The 27,796-nt window shown below is 41.1% G+C and overlaps 1 protein-coding gene across 2 annotated transcripts in view; it reads right to left on the bottom strand.

The window, feature by feature from the left end:
* cntfr (ciliary neurotrophic factor receptor) overlaps nucleotides 1–27,796 on the bottom strand; it is a 188,833-nt gene that overhangs the window by 90,709 nt on the left and 70,328 nt on the right. For both annotated transcript variants that reach the window (XM_086135873.1, XM_086135872.1), the window contains exons 3-4: nucleotides 27,542–27,623; nucleotides 1,746–1,979 (exon numbers count right to left, since the gene is read on the bottom strand). In XM_086135873.1, the coding sequence (XP_085991999.1) occupies nucleotides 1,746–1,979; nucleotides 27,542–27,623 (316 nt within the window). The remainder of the gene's footprint in view (nucleotides 1–1,745; nucleotides 1,980–27,541; nucleotides 27,624–27,796) is intronic.

Genomic DNA, 27,796 nt, shown 5'->3' with positions numbered 1-27,796 from the left:
AATGCTCAGCAATTGGGTATTATTGCAGCAGTTGGCAATTCATCATTTCCAGTGAGATTAACCCAACTGTCGCGCCTCCATACTGACTCATTCATCACATATTTGCATGGAAACGTGACATGTGCCACCGTTTGCATGTACTCGCACGGTATTCACGACTCATTCTCAGCTGCGTGAGCTTTAAGATGACAGGCGCATGGAGTAATAATAACCTTTGCCATCTCAGTGCGGAGCTGATTGTGCCACGTGCTTTCGTCTTACCTTGATTTTCAACGCATCATCATTTGTATTGACTTTATGCACACTATCTGGTTGACCTTGCCCTGAAGGTTATTGCTTTAGTAGAAGTCGTAAAAATAGAAAGAACACAATATGTTCAAGTGGATCTATTCAGTGCCAGGGAAGTGATGAATGAAGCCGCCCCAAAGTCTGTCATTTTTGGCGGTGCTATGAAGTAGCGGGCCATATGATTGATGCTAAACAGATATTAGCTTGTACCCTCTCGAAAGGTAGCAGCTGCCTAATAATCCCGGTGTTCTTGGGGGACCTCATGTTTAAATTTGATTTAAAATCTCCCAACTGGTTGCGTTGCCTTCAAAAAGCTCATTTCGTGTTCAAATTTAAACAAAGGCGCACACTCGTGTCCTTTCGGTTGACCGTATTTCTCAAAGAGTGACGTTTATTTACTGAACTTTATCTGAGAGGAGATCAATATTTGTACGTACGGTTTACTCGTGCCGAGATGCTGATCTCAGTTGATTTGTCTGCAAATGGTTATTTTAATAAGAATGGCATGCGCAACGGGCAAAATTGCGTGGATTCAAGTTTGCACTTGCTGCACGTAGGAGAGGTGCTGATATCATATATTGTGGGCTGGCTTCAATAAAAAGAAAGAAGTGCTACTTTGAGACGCGACGGAATGGGAGGGGAACAGACGGGCGCTTAAAAAAAAAAGAGTATATGGGTTTGCGACAGATTTGTGTTCGTTGTTAAATTTGATCAGGGTCTAGGGTACCCAATGGTGCCATTGGGAACCAAATTAAACTAACCAAACTCGTCCACATTTTTGGGGTGAAAACAAGAAGAGGATTTATATTAAAAATGATCATCGATCCATTATTCAAGCCGCTTATTCTTACAAGGGTCGCGGTGATGCTGGAACCTATCCCAGCCGTCTTCGGGCAGTCTGAGGGGTACACCCCGAACTGGCTGCCAGCCAATCGCAGGGCACACAGAGACCAAATACCATTCGCGCTCACAGTCACACCGAAGGAAAATTTAGAGTGTTCCATCAATCTGCCATGAATGTTTTTGGAGTGTGGGAGGAAACCGGAATACCCGGGAAAAACCCATACAGGCACGTGGAGAACATACAAACTCCACACAGGAATGCCAGAGCCGGAATTGAACCCACGACCTCTGCACCGTTAACCAGCCGACCACCGTGCCGTCAAAAGAATCAAACGGTCTTAAAAAGTACATTCCACATAACCCCGTTTAGCCAGAATCCAGTTCATACTGCAAGCTTTGTGGAAGCATAAATGTAATGGTTCTCATTTCTTAATATAGAGTATAAGCATGTTTTACTTGTATGAGAGGCATTTTCATTGCACAATATGGATACATCAATTTGGTCTGTTGTTTACTCTCTGCAGAAGCAATAACCAAAGTGCCCTGCCGGGATGATTAAAGAGTCATGACTGTTTGGCAAGCAATATTTGGCGGACAATTGTCTGGGTACTTACTGCCGATGCGGAGGTTGATGGTGTCACGTCTCTCTCCGTTTGGGTTCTGAAAGCAGCTGTAGAGGCCATTGTGACCCAGGTCCACTTGGGTCAGTATCAGCCTTGGGCCTTCTAGACGGTGCTGGGCCTTCACGTCCGTCCCGTTCACCTTCCACGACACCGATGCGTCATTGTCCAGGGAGCCGCATTGCATGGTGACATCACTGCCCATTCGCTCGTACTGGTTCCTGGCAACTTGAGACACAGAGAAGCAACCGTTCAATTTTTCCGAATAATTACAACTACAATTACATGGCCACGAAGAAACTATCTGTCACAATTGTTGCTCATTTGTCAGCATTAATAAGGACATCACCTACAGTCAGAAAATGGGAGAACATGAGTTATTGCCCCCCTTGCAGCAATAACAGCTTTGACTCTTCCGGGAACACTTTCAGCAACAGTTTCAAGTGTTTCTGTGTGTGTGTGTGTGTGTGTGTGTGCGCGCGCATGTGGTAATTTGTTGCATATTCATGCAGAGCTTTTTTTTTTTTTTTCGTGAGCAGAGTCGTGCTAGAACTGTGGCCTCAAAGTTGGAAGAATAAAATTGTGGGCGGAGTCATGCCAGAAATATTTTGGTATGCTTGAAAAAAAATTGAAAGCGGTATTTAGAGGTTGAGAAATTGAGAATTTTTTGCGTATTATCATCATGCCCTTGTCAGTGGGTTGGAATGATGTCGGGAACGTAGCCTCCAGGATTAAGAGATAGATGTGAGCCTAATGGGAGTTTTGGTTAAGACGGTGCACTTTAGAGGCCCCATGGGGACGCGTCGGGACCACACAAAGTGAAGATGTTAGATTAACATTTGAATACGAAGGATCAACAGCTCAACAAAGCCCAACAACGAAACATTGATCCTTCTCTTTGCAAAACTTCTTGTCCGGACAGAAAAGAGAAGACAAGCGGGATCAAATGTTGTCGAGGTGTAGCTCCCTTCTCTCCGTGTCCTCTGACATGCCTCTTAACACGACGGATACAGATGTCAGCCACTGTTTCATGTATATTTCATGTGCCGTAACACATCCATTTATATTTCATGTGGAAAATCCCTTTCCCCATTAACATTAACGAGACATGATTTGTTGTCTCTTTTCCGTTTTCCGCTTTCCCCTCTGAGCCGTGCATCAGCCCCTTGACCTACGCATCACTTGATTCCTGCCCTCGGAGTCACGCCTTTTCTCCCATTATCAGCCCTTCTTCACCCTGCCGCCTTTGCCAATTTCTTTGAGTCACAGTCAAAATAGTGAGTGGCACGACTTCCCAATTTGGTTTGATCTCCCACACTCTATCAAAGGGGGAAATATGTGGCTTTATTTACATTAAAAAAAACTTATTTCCATCACCATAAAAGCAGTCTGACTTTGATGTTCAGCTTTGATGCAGACGCTGGTGTCCTTGTTAGTGGAGAAAAGAGGCAAAAGTCTTCTCGAGGACAGTTGAGTCACTTTGAAACTGTTCTAAAAAAAATGACCGTGAGTTGGATGGAGGGACGGACGGATGGGCTTATCGGTTCGGCAAATGCAGTAGTACAGGCATCCCTCGTTTATCGCCGTTAATGGGGACCAAAACCACCAGCGATAAACGAAAATCCGCGAAGTAGCGACCAATAAACATATTAACCCTTGGGACATGTTTAAAATGAACATATTGTACACCTGCTAATGAGAACCTTCAAAAAAATGTCATAAAAATTTCATATATTAATATATTTTACACTTCCACTGAGTCAAATCTTTTCAACAACTTCAGACCTAACCATAGACATAACGTTTTTCATTATTTCGTTATATTTTTTATGGTTTATGCCTTTTTTTGTCAGAGGAAGCCATGCTTTTTTTTAAATGAGAAAAAACCCAAAATATGCCATATTTTCAAAAATATGATGTGAAGTGGAATATTTGGGATGAGGTTATGACAGCCTTGATGAGGTCAATATTTGATAACAAAATTGATTTTGAGGCATTTTTATTTTTGGTGTAATGCAAATGTTTCTCCAAAACTTACACCTGTTAGGTTAATTCCCAAAACGGGAACCTTCATAAAAGTGTCATAAAAATGTAGCGTAAATAAATAAATAAATATTATTATTATTTTTTTTTTTAAGTCAGCAAAAAGTCAGCGAGAAGCTGCAAAACAAGAGCGTGTCACATCGAGCAACATATACAGTACTGTACTCCATGTATATGAAAAAACATATATATATATATATATATAGATGTATATTTTATGAATATGTTTGAAAAAATCCACGCTGCACTGAAGCCGCGATAAACGAACCGTGAAATAGTGAGGGATCACTGTATTAAGTGTTTATGAGTTTCTTTTTTCACCAAGCATCAATCCTGCTATGTCACACTTATTCAAGAGATGAATTACTGTACGTAGGTATTTTGTAGAATAAAGATATCGAATTATGTTCTAAATGATGCTTTGAGACTTGATATTATTTTCATTGCGGGTGAAGCGTAACGGACCCAAAAACATCTCACCTCCCGTGCTGAGGTTCAGACAGGTGTACCGTGTGAGATGTGCCATGCACATTCTCCGTTATCTCGGTTTCTTGTCTTTGTTTCTTGCCTCTGTAAGTTATTCTCATCGCCTTTGGGTGCCTCCGTTCCTCTTATCTTGTTCTCACTCCGCCTTTCTCTCTGCTCACCTTCACTCTTCCTTCTCCATCATTCTTTGCCGCCCCCCCCACCTTGAAACACCCCTCTATATTCTGCTGAAATGCTTGTATTCATCAAGTATTTGTCGACAATTTGACATCAAGAAAAAGCCAAATCATACAAACCGTAACGCGGAGTAACGAAGAAATGAAGAAACTCACTCACCCATCCGCACCGACTCCTACATTGTGCTGCATAATGCCCTCATACCTCATCACCATACGAGCAAGTAGGCCTAATAACCATAATGGCATTCAGCTCAAGTGCTATTGATCTTTTTGTAATAGACAGGGCATTGTTAGTCGCATAAGAACAATGTTATGAGCTATCAAATGCGAATGAAAATCATTAACGTCCTTCACAAAGTTCAAAGTCTCCGAGACACAAACCAGTGGCGGTAATACAGATTTTCTTTGACGAATGTTGTAAACTAAACTGCCACAAGAAGCTGCATTTTCTTCATACTGTTGTGAAGTCGATTTTGTTTGCTACCAACATTGTAAAAACAATAAAATGCAAGAGATATATTATTAAGCAATCCGTATATTTTATAGCAAAGATCCTCATTAGAGTCGCGGGACAGCTGGAGCCTGACTTTGGGTGAGAGGCACTACGCTACAAACTGGTTGCTAGCCAGGTCAAAAACAGACAAAGAACTAATTACAGATCATCCAAGTACAGAAATTCACTTCCAGAACCATTTAGCATAAATTTTAAAATGATAGATTATTGATATATTTATATATCTCACAATAGTACAATTATTATTATAAGTATTACGACCACCATGACACAAAGCTGTAAAGTGCCATGGCATTTGTTTATTCTATGATGAATCAAGGTTGCATCAGCACACAGGTAACGTCATGGCAATTTCAGACAAAATAATCTGGTGATGAAACTTCACACAAGAAGCTACCCTTTTTTTTTTTTTTCTCGCAGCTGAATCAATGAAAGTTACTGGCGAACAGGGTTAGCCTCTAGTCGTTAGCTTTCCGCTAACGTCAGACTTTTCTGCTAGCTTTCACTGCGCATGCGTGAGATAACCGTTACTGGAACATATTAACAGATTGAGTTGGCGTGTGGTCAAACATATGTGGCAAAGGGTATTTTTGCCTGTTATTCAACCGATGTATCTGAAACAATGAATATTATGAGTGTCATGAGCTCTTTTTCAATAATTTTCACACCAAAATACGGCCACTCTGTACCATCCGGTGTTTCTGCAATTACATTCCCATTCATACCAAAGGTCGCTTTAGAGGTTTTTTTTGTTGTTGTTGTTTTGGGGTGGGGAGGGGGGGTGGCGGGGGATGATCTTAACATGAATGTTTTTTGGAATTTGAGAGAAATCCAGAGGAGCCAAAGAAAATCAACGAAAAAAAACACAGGCATTCACTGTCGGGGCGGTCGGTCTCCAAGTGCCCACTTCACCGCAGTGATCTGTGATGGCCTCGGCCAACTTTTCATCATCCGCCCGTGGAGGTCTGCTTCCAGTTCCTTATAAACGTACTTGGCAGGTGTCTGTAACAATACATACACTTGGTGTAGCCCGCCCCTGCGTACAGATTCGTGCTGGGCACAAATATAGAGCCCCTAGTGTGTAGTCATGGTTTAAAGCTTTTCATGAATGCCAAGTACTGTATATTATGTATGAATTCTACAGGTTCACCCTGGGGTGTTAGTGGCCACTTAATTTTTCACCCACACGCTGTTCATTGTAGTTGATATGCAGTGTTACCACTCGTCTTTCCAGAGTGCAGCATTAACGTGCTGTAAGGTCAACGGTGCTCAGACCTGCCGCACATTACAAGCACATCTACCCAGAGGTTACCTAAAGAACACACAAACACAGCCAGAGAACCATTTGCTGCTTATTCATTCAACATACAGTGAAGGACGATGGGCTTTTTTTTAAACACTTGCAACTAGCCCTCAATTTGTACCTGAGATTTGCATGTCATTAAGATAATATTTAAAAAAAAGTCCACCATTCTTGTAGGACTGCACATTCTTGCTAATTCTGTCTGCAACCTACATGTCAAGGTAAAGGTCATAAATAATTCAAGTCAATAAAAACACTTGCAGCATGGGCCGCTATTGAACCAGTAGCACAACATCATGGAGCTTGATGTTGTTGTTTTGTTTGCATTTTGTGAACAGATACAAGAAGTTGCGCTACTTAAGTAGCGCTACAAATGCTTTGATCCATCGTGTGTAACTTTGTATACTGTGATCAGAGTTGGAGCAAGTGAATCCACACACAGCCACACCATCCTGAACAACATCATAAGACAGATCTCAAATGCACTAAAGGTATATTCATTTGACAGGCTTCTCATTGTGGTTGCAGTTTGGATTGGTGTAGAACCTGTTATGTTTCGGTGCGGTTACGTTTGGTTTTGGTTCCTCATGTGACCTTTTTTCGCCACCTGTTGTCGTTATCAGTGTCCCTTGTGTGTAACCAATTAGCTCCCTCAACCCTTTGTGTCTTGTCCAGGTGTTTCTCGTTGTCTCGTCACTTAGCTTGTATTTAGTTCCCTGAGTTTCTGAGTCTTTGTTGAGTATGTGAGCATACGTGTGCTCCTGTCATGTTTTGTTTCCTGTTATAGTTTGGTTTGATACTTGTGATTTCCAGGCATTTTTTTGAGTACTTTGACTTAGTGTTTTTTTTCCATTGTACTGCTGTGTGTATTTTTTGTTCAATACATTTTGTTCAAGCCTCCCTGCTTTTTGGGGTCCTACAACTACCATCACGCAAAACGTGACAGAACCGTTTTCAATTCTGGACTTACTTCCTTGCTACATGATTATTATTTTTCTCAAGGCAATGTTTTTAGATGTACAGTAAATCTTTATTTTTTTTTTAAGTACACCTCTGTGAAATTTTCAATTTGGCAAAGTCCATTATGCTACTAAGCCTGTCAGTCAGCCTGCCAAAATGAACTGTAATTTCATGTGAAATGACAATAACAAAGTGGTACTGTCCAGCTCAATTACCAACATTTAATGTTAATTTTACACTAGAAAAATATTCATGAGTAGATTTTAGTCTTTTCCGAGCTGTAATGCACGTCCACATAGAAAGGCACACGCGCAGACCAATATTCACATTGTTACACGGTTTTTGCATCTATCCAACTTTGCCTCCACTAGATAAGATCAGTGATTAATTTTCATTTTGGAGCACCAACTGTGCACCCAAAAATCTCAAAGCTGTGCGTGTGCAGTGTGTGACTCACTCAATCATTCCGCATCTGTGATTTCAGTTGTTTGTGCACGCATGTTATCAGCGAGTCTGGACAAGAAATCATTGCCAAGTTATGGCATGAAATTAAATGGAGGTTTGGCATGCCGGTTTCGCATCTCAAGAGTTATATCCCGTCGTGTTATGCCCCAAACTTTGAATGCTCACAAGTGTGTCGTGTGAATGTGTGCGTATAGTATACGACGGTGTGTAGAGCTGCTTGTAGATTCATTGGCATGCGTGTATCAGACGACGTGGGAGCGTGTCGCTTTCCAGCCGAGCCGTAACTCACAGGAACAGTTATCGGTGAATCACATTTGTTTGCCTAAGGGGAGTCTCGCCTTTTGAAAGTTCAACAGGAAAATATTGAATCAGCTGACATACTGAAATCCAGCCTGCCGGAATGATCAATTTTAGTTTAGAGGATCACATTTTTCACTCGGTGACTGCCCAGCCACAGAAACACAAGTGGTGTTTTATTTATTTATTTTTGTTTCTAAATGACTTGAGTATGATGTATTTTATTTATACGTTTGTCATGTTATTTGATAAAAAAAATGTATTGTGAACTGTTATACTGTAGTGTAGACGTATGGATGTGATGGACAGTATTGGAAGATAAAGTTTGATACATATTGATTGTGAACTTGCATATTGTTGTGTAGAGGTTGATTTTTAGTCACTTACTTACCTAATTAGGTTTTTAAATACCTAAAGCACGACCGTTCCCCATTGGGTCATATTCAAGAATTCATTCCTGTTTTCCCAGTCGGCATTTTGTACAAAGTAGCATCATGGTGACTTCCAATCAAAAGAAATATCTCTTGTAAACTTGTTGTTTTTCTTCCGCCTTTTCTTTTTAGCACAATGTATTTTTGGTGTGATGTATTGAAAATACTGAAGCGACACTGTTCATTATGAACTGTGCCGACATAATTTTCTTTTTTTTCCCCTAGTATTGGACAGCTGCTTGCTGTCACTGAAAACGAAATCAACCAATCATCTAAAACGCGATGCAACTAAATAAATAGGCTTTGTGCATTAGTAATAAATGAATCATTCTTGGTGGCAGCAGAAACAAATTGTATTTCATTGATAAAACATTAGTGATTTCAACGTATGCTACTTTTAGAAAACTATTCCAAGTGGTTTTGCGAGCAAGTTGTTTCACGAGTAAGTGTTCTAAGTCTTTGCGATTATGTATGAGAATGGGTATGTGGGGGCCCCCAAAGCAATTTGGATGGAGAGCGTGCAAGTAGAGTAGCAGCTGTATCAGGGTAGGGAGAAAACAATTAACAGATGTTTCCAATTTTATATATGTTGATGACAACACTCGGGCAACCTAAAAAATAAAAAAAAATTAAAAATGGACAATTTTATGCAATTTGTGATGTAGAAATGTAAGGTGCAGGTGTTACTGAAAAGGATGGGATGAAATGTGACCGGTCAGCTTTACTTTGCAGAGCCTGGAAGACTGGATAGCTAGCTAGCGAGCTAGATAGATAGACAGCAGCTATCTATCTATCTATCTATCTATCTATCTATCTATCTATCTATCTATCTATCTATCTATCTATCTATCTATCTATCTATCTATCTATCTATCTATCTATCTATCTATCTATCTATCTATCTATCTATCTATCTATCTATCTATCTATCTATCTATCTATCTATCTATCTATCAGCATCTGCATCTCATGCGACTGCTTTTTTTGACGGGCAACCGACTTGAACGGGCTAAAGTGTGGCTACCGCTTATCCTTGTCCTGTTTAACGACATGAGGAGAGCGGACCAGAGAACCCTGAAATTACAAACTCCCCAAGCTCATTTAGGGCACTTGTGTGGAAGCATTTCCACTACCCGGTGGGAAACAGAGATGGAAATGGTGTAGATCCCCCAAGACCCTGACTATTTCCCATTAAGTGCTTCTAAAAACTTGCCTAAGTCACATTGCACAAAATACAATACTATTATGAATATACTTTATGAATTGAATTGAATACAACTTTATTGTCAAATAAAGTTTGTATATCATCTTCCTTAATATACATATATTTGCAATCGGAATGACTATGAATAATAATACAGTGATCCCTCGCTCTAACACCGGTTCAATTTCCACGGCTTCGCTGTTTCACGGATTTTTTTCATGCAGTTTTTAATGCTTTTAACACTTTAAATCAGAACGCGTCGGCGGCGCCGCGTGTCGACAGTACAGTATTTACAAAAAACGATTGTACCGGTAGTTATTTGTTGAAAATGTTTGTTTTTTTTGTAATCGGGCCTGAAAACAGGTTTTTGTCTTTGATTTCATTGTATATATAGTTAAGTATTGTATAATAACTGTAAAAAAATAATGTTCACTACTTCACGGATTTCGCTTATCACTGGTTCTTTTTGGAACGTAACCCCCGCAATAAACGAGGGATTATTGTATTCCATTATTATATTGCATATCAAACATGGGACAGAACTTACAGCCATAATAGATAGGGAGTGCAACTATCGGAGTAGTTTGACTTCTTCATTCAAAGTTTAATAAAACACTTGTTTCCATTATATGCAGGGCAACACGTCCATTCATCACGATGCAGGTCGTAGCTTGTACATCATCATCCAGTCATTTTCTTGCCTCAGTCAGCATGTGGAGCTCATTGCAGTTTTACGAAAAATACAACACAGCAAAATGCTAAATCATTCCCGATGATTTGCAAGATGGCGGTCCGTTAAACTGCTGCATGACATAATAAGCAGTGGTACTAAACTGCTGGAGGCGGTTTGAAGCCGCACACACAGTCATGCACCGGTACAGCTATATAATACGTAAAAACATGCTGATACGCTCACAGGCAAGGCAGGCATAGAAATACAAACACATATGAACGGGAATATGCATGGCAATGCGCACTTCCACAGCCACCCTCTTGTTCCCTCCCATATTACACTTCCTCCGCAAACATCTTGGAATTAAGTTATCACTTCCTCCTGTCTCTTTTTCTCATCCGAGTGATTAAGAGTCACTCTCGCTCGGCATTTGCCGCTACTTTCATGTGAGCGCTGAGGCAGCTGCAGCTGCAAAAGTGTTTATGTGTGCCTGAGTCAGGGCATCAGTGCTCATATAAATCTACTTCCTGTTTCCTGTCATCTTATCTCAGGCCCCAATGCACTTGCCTTTGCACAGTCAGGTGTGTGTGCGTGCGTGCGTGCATGTCGTTCTGTCCGTCTACGTGTTTGAATCAGTCATAGTATGATGCCTCTGATCTGTCTTGCGGGAACAACCGGAGTTGACAAAAAAAAAGATTCACAAGCAACAAAGTTAATTGCTCCTTGACTTTTTCGAGGTGTCCCGGGAACGAACACGGAGGCAAGCGAAAGAATGGAGAGAGTGTTAGACGGATCGGATGAAGTCGTCGTTGCAGAAAGAGGAGGGGCAGCACGGGAGGGAGGATGTTGTGAGTGAGCAGTTAATATTTTACAAGCCCTGATTAGAGAGGTCATGAAACGAGGAGGGGAGGAAAAATTCTTGAGAATTAACTCGGAAGTACGAAGAACTGAGAAAAAAAAAAGGAACGGGAGAGCAGCTGGGTAACGCTGCCTTGTTATGATACAGTATTGACTTCAAATGTTTCGGATAACTATGAATAATGAAGTGACTGAACATTTTCAAACAGTTACGATCAGTGATGCCGGTAACGCGTTATTAAGTACCTTTCACCACCAAATCCAGTTACGGATAACCACCTCCAGGCTGCAGCAGTGAGTGTAAATTGACAAGACAAAAAGTACAAGTCACAATGTTCCCTCATGCACATATTGGGCATGCAAAGGAGTAATAAAATACAGAAGGACAACTGTTTTGGAACATCCTTGTACTCAGGAAAGGCACTCAACAAATAACTGTTCATTACAGAACACGAAAGAAAAGGGAAACTCGAGTATTTACAGCTTGAACATAGTGAGCCATTGTAACGGTCTTCCAATTCACATTCCCGTCTGAAGGAGAGGTCCGGACGTATGTGTCCAGGCAGTTGTGTTCTTCATGTGAAATGTGAAATTTCATTTCAAACTCAAACGGCACAAATATTCTTCTAGAAACACAGCCCAAAAGTCGTGTTTTTGCTAGTGCGAATCCTAAATCCTAGCCTTGCTTTTCTTGTTCATTCATCATTTAAGAACATGCTGTTTCAATTTCCTCTGATTTGTTCGGAACTCAGATGTGAGGTATACTGTGGTGATCCATCACCTGCATCTTGTTTTCATTATTATTAGTATTTTTTTTTTTAGTCGGATCAGCAGCAGTTTTCTTGTTCGATAGGAGTTGTGCAGTCGTCAACCAAAGCCTCGAGACGGCTTCCTTGTGATTTTAGTCCGCTTTCTTGAATGCTATAGGACACATTGATATGCAAATATCACTTTCTAATTAGGAGTTTTTGACTCCCCGTTGGCTGGACTGCATATGCATGATAATTCCCACATAAGCCTGAAGAAGCCTCCCTCGCAGTCCTCATCTTATTGGTTAATAATGTGGTTAACATCACCCTGAGCCTTCCCCGAGCAGCAAAGTGAAGGTCAATGCTAATACCAGCCAGCTCATTTATTCTTCAGATTGGTAGGGTGTGTGTGTGTGTGTGGGGGGGGGGGGGGGGGGGGGGAGACACTGACATAGAAGGATCAGTGATAGGAAAATATCTCCTATCTTCTGATTGAAAATGGGAAGATTATATGGAAGCTTAGGAGTGGCGTAAATGGTGCAGAGAGCAACCACGGAAGAGGTTCACAAGGGGATAAGGAATAACATAGTGTGCGATTGTTTGAGCTAAACTGCAGCTGGGAAGGGAGGAACTTCAAAAGGTGTCGGCGAGAAGAGAAGCGAGGAGCGACTTCATTAACGGACGGCGATATATGACAGCGTCGCCGGGTTAAGATAACATCGGCGAATATGAGTGCCTCCGTCAAGGATACATGTGGTGCCAATACGCCATGACCTTGCCACAGGAATTTAAAAATCGTCAAGAAAATTGGCCAAACTATCGACAGGATCAAAATGTGTCTTACCCAAAATAAAAAGTTATTTGTAAAAACTTCCAGCATCATTTCCACTCTTGTTTGAGTCAGCGATCGATGGGGGGGGGCACCATTCCAACTTGACTTGAGGCTACTTCCCCGCCACCGCTGAGACTTACTGAAATCCAAGAATGAGGTTTTTTTTTTCTTTTTCTTCTATTCTTGTCTGCCTACTGTGTTTCCAGAGTGAGTTTCCCCAAACACTTTGCAATGGTATCAAGGGACCTGCACATGAGTAGCTCAAGAGCTGCAATCAATCATGTGTGACTGTTGAAATGTAACACACCTAGAGCGTCAATATACACAATGCGTGCACACTCTTGTGCTCGTACCACACAGACACCCCCGAAATATGGGGAGTTCCAATCTCACGCTATTGTGTAAAGAGTGGCAGCTGTTCACCGTTTTTTAACCTGCAGGTAAAACACGGTCGTCATCTGGAATCGTTCTTTTTCGATCTTTGACATGTCTTATACAATATAGATTTATATATTTTTTAGAGACAAAGACAAATACTGTGTTTTTAATATATCCAATTCAAAATCTCTTGCTGTGCAGTTGAACCTTTGGCGTGGTTCACCAAAATGTTCGGAAAAACTTTACAGGCGGAATTTGGACTGCGCCCGCGCATTCGGGTCAATAAAGAAGCAACAATGTCTGAACTAATGGCGCTCATTCAAAACAGTTCAGATTAAGACTGCTGTGGGCCCGTTGTTGGGGAATTTAGAGTCTCTTTAGTGCTGAAGTATGACATGGTTCAATTAAAGGGGTACAATGGAAAGTTTTCATCATTTTACATTGTGCTGTTGCAGTGATGAATAATCTGATGATGATGATGACATTGCCTGTACAGTTGGGACTGAAGATGCTTTTCATATTCAATGTTGGCATTTTCACCCTGGAATGATATATTGCGTTTTTTTTCCCCACTTTCCAGAAACAAAATATGATGTCCTATATGTTACACTGGAAATATCCATTTCTGTTTCTATATAAAGGCTATGCACAAAATATTCTATTCTTGGTTTGGGGGGAGCTGCGGCATAACTCAGCTGACTTTGAGCAAAAGGCAGTTTACTCCCTGTACTGGTCGACAGGACCACCGATCACAGGGCGCCAGATAACCTGTCTGTACTGAAGTCTGGGTTAGGGGGCGGGGTAAACTGTTAAATCATCCCTAACCGTACCGTAAATGATAAAACAACATTTCCCCATATGCTGTATACATTCTACACCACGCAGTACATTCTCCAGCCAACTAAACTGGATACATTTAGCTTTGCCGATGACATTTGGCAATGACAAGCAATGTCGGAAAGACAGCCATTGCAATTCTCGTGACTTCTGGCTATATTCCGGAAAGCATTGACAGACAGCAGAGAGTCATGCATTCACAGATATGGAAGTATGCTTATTTGTTGGCTGTCTGATAAAGCCATACACCTCTATTGTCAGTTATATCACATCCGGCTATAAGGACGTTCAGGGATGTTTGTTGTTTATTTCATACGGCTCATTGCACTTCTAAAAAGCACACGCTCCGTCTCTGTTGATGCAAAAGTCAGCCATCTCGATAACGTCTGCGTCCCGCGTCCTAGAAGCATAATTTTCCAGCCAGACGCACAAATAATGTGCGTTTTTGGGACGCAAGGACATTTCTTCATCAAAAAACAAACAAAAAAAAAACCTACGGTAAATCTTTTTTTTCCAGCAGCGAACACAGTTTGACAATCGCCACCCATTGTTGTTTTGATCTCGCGTTAATCTCGCGTGACGAGATTTCCGTTCTCGCGAGACGAGATTGGCAAGATCGGCCTTCACTTCGTGGAAAGCAGACGATTGCCAAGTTCTGTCACATTAAAACAAGTGTTGCGAACAAGTGTTGCAAAAGTTTATTGCGGAGATACGAACTCAAAGACTGAACCATGGGATGAAATAAGAACCTATTTCTCAGCAAATCTTGGATGCCTAAATTATTTAAATTTTTGCAGCATTTGTTTATAAGAAATAAACCTATTACAAATGTATATTGTTGTTGTTTGTGTTATTATCATATGCAATTGAATAAGTAGACCATTTCAGATTTCGAAATTTGGGACTCTCTAAATGCATAATGGGACTCATACGCTTCTAATCAGCGAGTCCCTGGGACTCGCAGGGCTCAAACTGTAAAATGATCACTGAAGAGTGCGAAAACGTTTTTTTTTTCTTTTGTCAACACGCCGCGTCCGTGCATATAACAATGCACGGCGTGTGTGATATTGTTGTGGTTGAGCCAGTATGGATAAGTGCATGTCATCAAATTCATTTTGGGTGGCTCTGCGACTTTGCCCACACGTGTAGACAGAGACTATCCCTTGGCTTGTTGACATTCCTGTAGCTCCACTTGCCTGTCTGCTCCAAACTTCTTTCATTCAAAACAGACCTCCTCTCTCTTACACACACACACACACACACACTCGCCTTTATTCGTAATTCCGTACCAGCGACCTTCTTACCGAAAACATCAGAAGGGCACGAGCGCTCACGTTCAGCTTGTCTCCCATCAGCGCACGTCTGCTTGTTGAGTTCGTTCATGGCTTTAGTCCGAACACAACATTGCGCCCAACATTGATAATGAGGCAGGTTGCTCTATGTTCGTAGCAAAAGTGTTGTCACGACTTGCTGCCTCTGATGACAGCCTACAAGACACAATTGTACGGCGTACATGCACAATGCGCTGTGAATTCACTTCAACGTAAAGACTTTTGTTCCCGGAAAGTCATTCCCAGCCACGTGCAGTTACAATTGAGCTTCTAACCGGCCGAATAGTTGAACCGGAGAGCTAATCAGGTGTTCTTCTTTCTAATATCCAATTTAGACTTACAGGGCGGTGATGTAATGACAACACTCATGTATCTTAATAAGCTTGTCTCGCTCTCCTAATAGTCATGTTTTGGTAATAGGTTGCACCCAGCTCTCCGTCCAAGGCAATGGTGCAGTTGGCACCACGCATGCTAATGTGAAATGTGAGCAGAAAAGTGGTTGCTACAGCGGACAGCTTATCATGTTATCAGGTTACAGGGTGCATGAAAGGGTTAATAAATAAATCGGTCATCGGTTACCAATTATATTTCCCATAACATTGCATGGTGAAAGAGACAAAGTACAATTGTATTGTTACGGTTTAGCTTAAGTGATTGGTTGCACCATTTATTTTTTTTATTTTTTGTAAACACATCACTAAAAATACTTGCTCAGTGACATGTTTTCACAAGGCTTTTTGCACCGCATAAATGTTTTCCGCAAATACACACAAAAAAGGTTTCCGGTCGAAATGACCTTTCTCCAGGTGAGAGAAAGAAAGCGACGCTTGATTGATTGTTCCTCAAACTACTCTTGTCACTTCATTTACAGTACAGAAGTTGTTGTTTCAATTCAATTCAATTCAATTGTATTTATAGAGCACTTTCGAACAGCCATCACTGCATACAAAGTGCTGTACATGGAGCAATTTAACATATACAATAAACAGATAATATTCATAAGGTCTGCACCCGTTCTTTCTCTTAACAATTGAGTTCCCGTAATTGTTCCACATTTTCGATAAAAAGAATAGATACTGATGAAAAGAATACAGGTGTAACGGCTACTGGAAGAAACCGGCAATATGATGCAATATTAACAGCGAGAACAGGTGACCTTTTATAAAAAGGCAGACTGTGCAATTCTTTTTTTTTTTTTCTCCAACTGTTCTCAGTTGCTTGGATGCCTGGGCTTGTTCATTCATACATTCATAAGCCTTTGCAAACTGTATCTCATTGCTGATGGCATGAATATGTGTTAACTCTGTTCATGACAGCTACATTCATACTGCCCGCGCCTGCTGAAGGATGGAAGAGGCAATATTTTCTTTATACAAGCTACGTCTTTTACCAGCCCATTGCGGTGTGTATTTTTTTTCCCTCCCCAGAGTCCGATTGCTTCTCCTTCACACAATTCCCAGGGAAATTTAATGTTCATGTATTTATATCCAGAAGCACATTGCTAATTTCGGGTTTCCGATTATACTGCAAAGGGGTAAATATCATGAACACAATCCAGAATGGCATCTCAATAATAGACATACAATAAAATTTAAATGAAATCCAATTAGACCGTATACTGAATTTATTAGATTTATTTTGTATGAAAGTCTGCAGCCTTGCGTGTCTGTGGCTTCAGTTGGCCGTGATGACTTGGAGAGTCAGTCAAGAATTTACACCTGTGAGGTTATTTCTTCAAAATGTCAAGCTATGTTTTACGACGAGAAGCTTTGGGAGGCTTATACTATTGTGTTTTCGGCAGTTGTAAGTCTGGGGGAGTCGGGGGGTATCGAGGAAATTTGCCCCAGTGGACCCCATGACCTTCTTTCAGAAATGAATATGACATGAAGGGGAGGAGAGTGAAACAAAGCAGTTGGCAAAGCATTGCATCACTCATGCGCCGCATCATTCATTCATCGCTTACATATCCGCCGATAAGCTCCGGCTTACTTTGGAAAACCTCAAACGCTCTCGCACTAGAATGCAGATGTACATTCTTCACTTTAAGAAAAAAAAATGCCATGTAACTTGTACGCGCTGTAGGTCGAAAGCACAATGCTGAGTAAAAATGAGAATAGGGGATTAAAAAAAAAAAATCTTAGTCCGTGAGGAAGAAGCTTGAATTGGCCTGCTTGCACTTCTTAATAGTGAATGTGTAGTCTAAATGGACCCCCCACCCCCCCACCACACACACACACATTTATAAAGCTCCCTTATCGTGGCTTATTTTGCATTCAGAGTTAAACATCTTTAGATGTGGCGTCCTTTGTCCCAAACCCTCTTTTAAGTTAGGAAAACAAATTCCAACCTTTGTTTGCACAATACTTTCAAATGTGGCCTTCTTGTATCATGTTTCACAACCAGGGGGCCTCAACAAATATTAGGATGTAATTGCAAATTGCTATTTGGGGTCTGAAAAGTCTCCAATTCATGCAGTCAAATGCATGCACGCTATGAACAGAATTGAATGAATTTTGAACAAAAGCAGAACAATAAGTGACATGCTTGATGCAGAGCCTTTTCGCTCCTTATCAGAAACCAATTTAGACTACCGCTGACACATTTTCAGAGGATATAAATGTGAATTTTGATATTTCTTTTGCAACTCACAAAAATAAAACACAACAGATGGTCTTTCATACCACACAAACAGTCAGAGTCACGCAGCGCACATGATGGAAAACAAATGTGTAGTTAGACACAGTCCTGGGCATGCAGAACTCATGAGACCAATTTATATGGAAAAAGAGAAGATCACAAAGCTACGCGATGATATAGTGCACTGTCATTAAAAAAAAATTAAGAAAAAACATTTTCATGGCCCTTAAATTTAACATGGTAGGCATTGTTGTTGTTGTTGTAGACAAAAGGAAATTCAATCGTTTGCATAACTACTTCCAATTTTTTTCCCAAAAGTTTTTTTGACGCTCCAAAAGATCCGTATCCACCGACAAAAGGGAGCTGCAAAGAACTAAAATCCTCAACAGGTTTCTATTTGTTGACTTAGTTGATTTTTTGGGGGGGAGGAGGTCGCGGGGTGCATTTTTGGATCCCTTATTTCATGAAAACACAATTTTGAAATTGAATTAAATGGAACTGAAACATGACTGCAGGCCACACAGTGTGTGTGTGTGTGTGTGTGTTTTGCTAATAGTCCAGCACTGAGCTGAAGCTCAAAGCCTTCTACTAATTCCCTCATGGAGAACTAAAGCTGCAGACTACTCCTGTAGTCGATGAAGCCACAACAACGAAACACATGTGTAGGATATTCTCCCAAACCTAAAATAAATATTTTTTTTTTTAAAAAGGCTTTCAAATTTGATGCTACTCAACCGCTCATATGTATGCCTACTATATTACTGAGTGCTACAATATTCCTCATAATACCTGGGAATTGTTTTTGTGTTCCTTCTTATTAGACATGTTTGACACCCAAATCCATCCACAGCTCTGGTTTTGCCCGCGCATTAGTTTAGGATTACATTCAACCTTTCCTATCAAACCAGCCAACAGAGGCAAATGTTGGATAGAACGAGGAGAGCCTCTCTCTCACACACACACACACACACACGCAAGATTTTTAAAAAATCACATTGCAGCATGTATGACTGATAGAACAACCCAAATTTAATTCATCACTGTGTGTGGATGCATGGACACCCCCGCCCCCACCACCACACACACACACACACACACAGGCTGATAGGAGATCGTTAATGTTACCACTCCAAGATGAGTGTGTTTGATGAATATGCTGTTTTATCCATGTGACACAGCAGCCTTAAAAAAACAAACAAAAAAAAAACACCTTGCACAGGAGAGCAGAAGCATTATCATAGACATCCAGTTCGTCAAAAAAAAAAAAAAAAGGAAGTAATGTGAGGTACAAATAATAGTAATGATATTATTTGTGATGTACCGCATAGGTAGGACTTCGTTTTTTTGGCTCGTGATGCTGAGAGTGGTTCCTCGTGTTCTTACCTGAGGATCTCGTCGTGCACATGGTCCTAATTAAGTGTGCAAAATGTATTGACCTTTAAAATGAAAGCGCAACAGCACCTTAAGTCAGATAAGTACAGATGACCTTCCAAATTGTGTGGCTGACGATTCAAATACAGTCAAATTTTATTTGGGAAATTCATGTATGGTGAATAGTTTTTTTCTGCCTTTAAACGTCCACAAAAAAATATATATATACTGTATATATATATATATATATATAAACAAAACAACTGTTATGGGACATGTACCCGTATAACCTGCGGGGTAATATTGCAGGTAAATGAAAACATAATGTGAAAACCTAAGTTTCACTTTCTTGTAGTTCCTATTTTGCAAGTATGTGTTGTCAGTTTCCTGAACATTGTAAAAAATATAAAAAAAATAGCAGTTAGAATGCACACAGGATATTGTCCTGACACAATACAATATGAGATTTTGTCGAGTGAATAGTGCTTGGTATGTATATCCATCCCGGAAAGGAAATCAGACTTCAATAAAGAAGGAATCGTCCTTGTCCAATGTCACAAGAAAGAAATAAACTGCACACTTTTGAAGACACAGGAACGGGTACACGCTTTTCTCTCTCCTTTGTTGCCTCTCCTGTGCAAGGACAAACAGCTCTTTCAAAAATGTTTCTTTTCATATCTTCCTCTCTCTCCCGCTCTGGTGGGTGTTAGTCCAAAGCTTCCCAAATCTTCTAACAAAGTTTCCTAAAGAAACCCCGTGTGGTGAATAGGTAAACCTTGCAAAGACAGACTGAAAACAAGCATTCTAAATTCACCAAACTGTCCATTTTAAGACGAACTTAGCAGCAAATTTTGCATTCATCCTAAAATCCCAAGATGTAATTTTTTGTTCATTTCTAACCCTTACTCAAAGTCATTTCAGTCAAATTCACACAAAACTGTCTGACATGGGAGGTGTCTTATCCTCTTTGGCAGCACAATCTATTTATTAAGGAGCCTTAATGTCGACCATTTGTTTGGATTAAAGAACACCTCCGTTTTATGCAACCATTCCTTCGATGCACTATTAAGCACCGTTTGCTTTCGGAATACTGATGTGCGATTTGGTTGTTTTGTATGATCCACCAGATTCTTCATGCTCTTGATTGTGCTGTTTTCACTCCACTCTCACTTGCCTGGTTGCACAAAGTAAGATTTGTGTCCTTTCTCCGTGCACTAGAGTCAAACGGAATGACTTCACTGGAGGGGAATGACAATAAAGTTGAGCTGAATTAAATTAAACTGAAGTTCAATGTGATAAATGACAGTCTTCTCCCCCCCCCCCCCCCCCCCGATCACTCCAAGTCCCTCCACCACACAGCGTGTCACAATTACGGCAATTCTTTTCCAAATAGATCAAATTAAATGCATATATTTAGAAGGACTGCATCATTGAAGGGTCCAAGACCCCTTTTAAGGTTCTGGTGATTCAATTGTGATGAAATGGAACCAAGTTTGACATCAAAACAACATTAGCCAAAACTTTGCAGACTGGCCTCGATTAATTTACTGGCCGCACTTGGGGAAAACACAAATACTAATGACACTCGCAAGCATTGTTGTCGATGACAAAAAAACCCACAAATTAAATAAGCAAATATTATGTAATTACCGGTAATAATATATTCTGTCCCTTGAAGAGTTTTTCCCATGACATCACACACCTCTGTCCTCATGTCTGTGCATTGTTTGGAATTGAATAGCTACATTTGCTAACCAATGTTAAGAAAAATGGCGAATTATGGTGTCATGTTTGGTTGCAGCGATATGGGTCAGAATCTCACTTCACCAGTTACATTTAGTGCACTTTTGAATCAGGACGCGATAACTGAACATTTGTCAAAAGTAAAGCAGCAGTGCGCACTGCACAATTTTTTTTTTGTAAACTGTATCGCTAAATAGTCTATTATTGTTGCTGTGTTATATTCAATATAAACATCAGAAACAGCCAGAATGGTATCGGATTCTCATCGCGCTAATTGCTTTCTAGCCTTGATGCTAATGTTGGGCAAAGGCAACGTAGTTTTAGCTAAAGTAAAGCTAAAGCTGTCAACTATTCTGGGTCAAAAAGTAAATTCTCTTTTCTCTCTCTTCTCTTTTGTAAATTTCCGCTTGTCTTGGCACAAAGTAAAGCATAGCAGCAGAGTTGTTTGATGTTTGAATTGTGTAGGGAGTATCGTTTTTTATGTTGTCCGCCTTGTCATCATGTCATGTTTTGGCCACCGCATTCAAAGTTCCCCTAATACTGGCAACTTTTTAGGCCTGATCTAAGTACATATAAGGAGTGTGAAAAATGTACCACATAGCTGCGGTTCACTGATCAGGTTCATAGAGGAAATGCGAAACACCAAAAATAAACACAAGTTTTTCTACTAGTCTTTCCGTTTCAAGCCTTGCTCATCCTCCCAATTTGAATCTCCAACGTGGCAGACAAACTGAAAGCGATCACATGATCAAAATATATATCACATCACGTGTGAAAATTATACATGTGAATTTGAAATGTTTGGGAGTGTTTTTTTTTTTTTTTTGGGCAACCTTCTAAAGAAGATGCCTCCTACTAACATTGGCTCACCTGCAACAAACGGAACAAATGACATCTTGTGTTCCCCCCCCCTCCCCCCTTCAACAATTTGCTATCACGAGGCAACTTTTCTTTTCTTGTACTGTTTGTCTCCGTTTTGCAAAGCTAAGCCAGTCGTTCCCTCCCTGTCAGGCCGCCATCGGTCCGACTGCTATCCATCAGACGGAGCAGTCAGTCAATCAATTGTTTCAGCTCATTCTTAAAATTAATCCAAGCTCCATGCCAAAGAGCCAGCGCTGATTACACTGAGTGCTACTCAGGATAATGACTGCGATCAAGCCTCCCTACCGGCATGTAGAGTACCTATATGGCTTCCACAAACAAGAAAATCACGCTGCCGCACGTTGATGTCAGTCTTGGCGCTTATTTACTTACTTACAACAGCTGTCTGTTCTCTCTGATTGCGCATCAGACAGCGGTTCAACGCTTTGAATAATTGAAGACATTTGGTTGTCTGCGTTTGTCTCGTCGAGCAGCATGGATGAATTTTTACTGTATGCTCCCAGACACTTATGAATATTCAGGGTTATGAAGAGCATCCTTTGTGTTTGACTGTATTTCCTGTTTTAAAGATAGATGATGTATGACGCATCCACCAAACTGGGTGACTGTGACGTCCTGACATGTTTTTTTTTCTTTCTAGGTCCTCCTTCCCTGTTGAATCGCAATTTTATTTCTTCTGGCCTCCGTCAATGCACATGAATCCGATCTGACTTGGCTTTAGACCAGGGGTGTCAAACTCATTTCACATTGTGGGCCACATACGGCCTCGGTAGATGTAAAGTTGGCCGGACCATTAAAATGATACCATACTCTGCTATAAATAAACAAAATAATGTTTTTCCTTTGTTTTGGTCTAAAGAAGCACAAGAATATTAGGAACATGTTGAAATTTAACAAACAGATTGAGCAGATACTCCATGAATTGCACCTTATTAAAAATATTCATTCCGTGCCTTTTATGCATTTTTTTTCACTTTTAAATTATCCTGCGGGCCTGATCGAACCTCCTTGCGGGCCGTTTCCGGCCCGCGGACCGTGTGTTTGACACCACTGCTTTAGACCCTTTCATGCACCCTGCAATCCAATATCATGATGAGCTGTCCACTGGAGTAACCGCTGTCCTTGAAAGGGTTAAGAAATAATGTTGTGGGTAAAATCTGAAAGCATGAATTCAATTTGAATGCATAATACAACCTATTTAGAAAGGTGATCACCGTTTCACAAAGCCTATGCCACAGCCTGTTGGGAAAGTGTCAAAACACCCATGAAATCGACACAGAGGGAATGAGTCCTCATTTTGCTGCCCCTTCCCTTTCACATGACCTCTACATCAGATTGGAAACATGCAAAAAAACATGCGAGAGTGGTATAGCGTCAGCAGAACGTGATGTCATCGGCGATAGATCTGCTTGTTGACAACACAGCTGATGAAGTGAGAGTTGGGAAGCGTAGGAGGAGAAAGAAAATGAGGGAAAAGGGGAAAGGATGTGGAGCAAAAAAGTCGAGAAATTAGAGGGACGGCAGACAGGAAGGAAAATTTGAAATATGGGTTATGTAGGGGGCAGAGGGACATCAAGCGAGGGAGAGAGATGGAGAGCATGATTATGAGTGGAAACATTCATCTCTCAATCAGGATATGGATTTCCATAAATAATGTGCTCTCTCAGTCAACTCTATGATGTCACTTCGTGCGCAAAGAAACACACACACACACACACACCGAAAGGTTCGTCCGGCAGCGGGAGAGGCAAACAAAAGCAGTGTGAAGAAAACGGTAACCATTCCATTGTGTTAGAATCCTTCGACGCTTTTTTTCACAGTGTGATTGGGACAAAGGGGAAATCAAATTGGAGATTTCCAAATGATGCGTTTTTAAGAATTGATGTCATTGTTTTGGAGCGAGAGTCAACATTTTTGACACCTGACTTTTCAATGACAATGAATCACCACAGGGGATTAAAAAGCATGACTCGTCAATGTCATTCTCAAGATGGAAGAAAAAGATTATACTTGCTGCTCATGATTTGACTTTAAGAGCCGTTAACAAATTCACAAAATCTGAACACAATCTGAAGAAGGCTGTGACCTGTGCTGCGAACACAAAATAATCCTCCCTGCGGCGGCGTTGGCAGGCATGACAAAAGGACCGTTAATGCGAATGTGTGTCCCCTTGTTGCCTTGGTAAGAATGTACAATTAGTAATCACAGACACAAATGTTATATTTGTCAATTGACAATCAAATGGGAATTTTTAAGGTCTGGAGTGGGATTTGAATGGAAACGCTTCCCAATTAGACCAAGCATGACTCACAGACCCCTTATGAAGAATAAAAATATTGGACACAGTTTTCCCCTGCTGGGATGCCGCCCCACACTCCCCCCTCTGGAGCCCGGCCTGGAAGGATTGGATTGCAATCGTGTTGCTAGGTCACATTTGCATATACAGTACAAAACAATGCGCGCACTATGATACACAGTACGAAGCAAGGGACACATCTGGGAAATGCTTTTTGTTACTTCAAAAAAAAAAAAACAGTTGCTTGCCGCCTTGACTGACAGTTTTATGCTACATATCCCAAAGTGTCACACGCTCAAGTCCCGTTATACATTTGCACGCAAAATGAGCCTTATCTTTTTGCCGCTGTCTTGTTTTGTCTCTCTTTGCATCTGACGGCATATCTGCCCTCTGATTCCATCGATCGTCGCCATCTCATTTGAAACACCCCCGCCCCCATCCAATTCATTCTTTTTTTTATTGGATTTCTTTAACAACTAATTCAAAATACAACAAGAATACCAAATGCGAGGCAAATTAGGATCCATTCGGGTCACGGGGGCAACGGCTTTAGCAGGGAAGTCGAGGCTTCGCTCTCCCCAGCCACTTCTTCCAGCTCTTCCCAGGGGCATCCCAAGGCGTTCCCAGGCCAGCTGGGAGACAGACTCTCTCCAGCGTGTCCTGGATCATCCCCGGGCTCCTCCTGCCGGTGTGACATGCCTGGGAGACGTCTAGGAGGCAGCCGAATCAGGTGTTTCTTGACATTCAAATGAGATTGCGACGATAGTCGCAGATGGAATCAGAGGGCAGATATGCCGTTAGATGCAAAGAGAGACAAAACAAAACAACAACAAAATGATAACGCTTATTTTGTCTGCAAATGTATTACCGTACTTTGGGATATGTAGCATTAAACTGTCAGTCAAGACAGCAGGCAACTTCTTATTTTTTTGAAGTAACAAAAATCATTTCTCCAGACATGTCCCTTGCTTCATACCGTGCATGTTAGCGCGCACGTTGTTTTGTACTGTATATGCAAATGTGACCCAGCAACACGATTGCAATCCCGTCCTGTCAGTTTGCATGGTTGATTCAATATGACGTTGACTCTTCAGCTCATAGCATCAGCAAGATGTGGCAGTGGCGTTGACATTGTTGTGTGTTGCGTAAATGCGAATGTGCGCGCATGCTTCTCGGCGAGGAATAATGGCTTTTAACCTTCCTCTTTGTATACCTCCAAATATGAATATCAGAGCTCCGAAATTGTACCAATGACACACCGTTCAACAAGGACAGAGAAGATCCGTTAACGCTTAATCATCGAAATGGCCCGGATGATATTCGCGTTGACAAAATAGAAATAAAACGCACAGAGTATTATTAAAGATGGATAAGGTAGAAAAAGACAAGAGAAGAGCTTTTGTCTTATAAATGCTGTTCTTTGAGAGCCGACAGTCATTTGCTGTGGTTCACAAGAGCCACAATTCCTCTGGAGGGCTTCGCCTAGACTAATGGAGTTAACTCTCCAGGGCTCCGCTACCAACAGTGGCAAAGAAAATGGAACAACACACATGCTCTGGGGTTCTCTGGATTGAAGCAGCGGTCCATAATCCAAAAGTCTCAAACTTCTTTTGTTCTCTCTCCACCCACCAATGGGTAATTTTATTGCTGGTAACCTAGCACGGCAGTTAATTCGTCGAAATGTGTAATTCTTCCTCTCGATGCAAATTTGGTGGGTCTCCCCTGATTCGTATGCTGACAGATATGGAGAAATGTGCCCATTCTTGTCCCTCCAAGGGAGTTATGGGCAATATAATTGCTGGAGGAGGGCCAAAATTTGTCATCAGTGCTACTGGGGGCCACATCGGACCACACACTTCCTAACCAGACTTATGGGGAAAAATAATTTTTAAACACGGACAAAATATGCGCTCTTATGAATACATTTCATTTTTGAAAATATGTTTTCCGATGCATGTTTAAAGATCCACTATCCGAACACAACAACCAAGCCATTGAAGCAAATAACAAAATAACCACATACTGTATTCATTTTTTGGGTGTGCAAATGGTTTTCTTGCATACAAATTAACATTGAGGGCTGGCACAAAACCGCTGAACAAGAACTCAACGGAAAGTGCAAGAACTCAATTCAACTCGAGAATTTTTTTTTTTCCCACGAAAATGTACTCACTCAAAATATTTGCATTCTTTAGGTACTCTGTTTGTAGTGCATTGCATTCCAAATCCGCAAAAAATATAAAAGGACTATTCAGACTGTGGTATAGGGCAGTCGGAGACCCTCAGTGTCAGCGCAACTAAGACAGGTTCACCAGCTCGTGGTTATTGGTAATATTGCCACTTTAAACTGCAGTCGATCAATGCACAGGCACAGTTTGGCAGCAAAAAAGAAAAATCTTTTTTTTTTTCTACAAATAAGTTAAAGAAACCTTTATTTGTCTCACAATGGAGAAATTCACGATTTACAGCAGCAAAATGAGGAAAGTAAGTAGTAGAAGACCAAAAAGTATATAAATATATAAAAATATACAGAATGTTCTGTATTTAGATCTGTTGAAACCGTATTTTGAATATATAAACTTCATTTTTATCATTCTAAGAGTCATGGTAATTTTAGAACGTATCAATTTTGTGCATTTCATTCGTGTAACCCCGTGACATAGTGATGGTGGTGAACTTAGTGACTCCCTTCGAGAACTTCTCTGCGTCAGATGACTTCCACTCGGAAGCCACTGGCTAACAAGCCTCGGCAACTCCTTCCACGAAGTCAAATGACGGATTGACTCGCATGCCAAACAGATACAGTCACGCATTTTGTGAGAAACTCGAAAGAGTTCTCCTGTTAGTCTATAGCTCTCGCCGTGCCCCCATCCGTTCTTTCATAAGGATCCCAGCATGCCAATAATTTGTGACCTGCTCATGGTCATGAGTTTAACTTGACTGGTGTCTTTGTTGAACACAATGTTGCTGTCGGCCCAGAAAAGAAAACCCAACATGGCTCCAACTGCACAAGAGAGGTCTGTTGATCCATTATAACGCAAAGTTAAAACATTTACAAGTGTAACGTGCGCAAAAGATGACAGGTTTAGTCAGTACTTCTGTACGCACTCACAAATGCAGAATAATTTCTAAAATGACTAAAACAAATTAGAACATGCGGCGTGGGACTATCAGGAAAGTAGTCGTTCGATAACTACAAGCCAAGCTTCTGGTAAAGCACAAGTTGCAGTCAAACAAATATATCGAACTGTGACTTTTAAGATGTCAGCCAGATGTCACTGCAGCAGTTTACCAAGTAGAGGTGATAAAATGCATACTCACCAAGCTGACTGCGTCTCTGCGCGTAGGCTACCACCACTGCGGCCAGAACTACACAGCATAGCGAGGTCACAAGGTTTGCCATCTGCGGACATACCACACAGGGGGATCATCAGCGAGAGCACGTGGCAGAGACGGGAGAACTGGCGAGCGACCGCGTCCGCCCGTCGTTGTAATTGACTGACAGACGTGGACGCCTACAACGCCATTGAGGAGATGGAGAGATAGCTGCCTCCTGCCCCCTCTGAGTCTATCTGT

This window comes from Hippocampus guttulatus, chromosome 17, assembly GCF_054856545.1.
Source record: "Hippocampus guttulatus isolate MCC_2025c chromosome 17, RoL_Hgut_1.0, whole genome shotgun sequence".
NCBI lineage: Eukaryota > Metazoa > Chordata > Actinopteri > Syngnathiformes > Syngnathidae > Hippocampus > Hippocampus guttulatus.
Note: the sequence above shows the minus strand (reverse complement) of the source record. Positions and strands in the feature narration are given on the sequence as shown.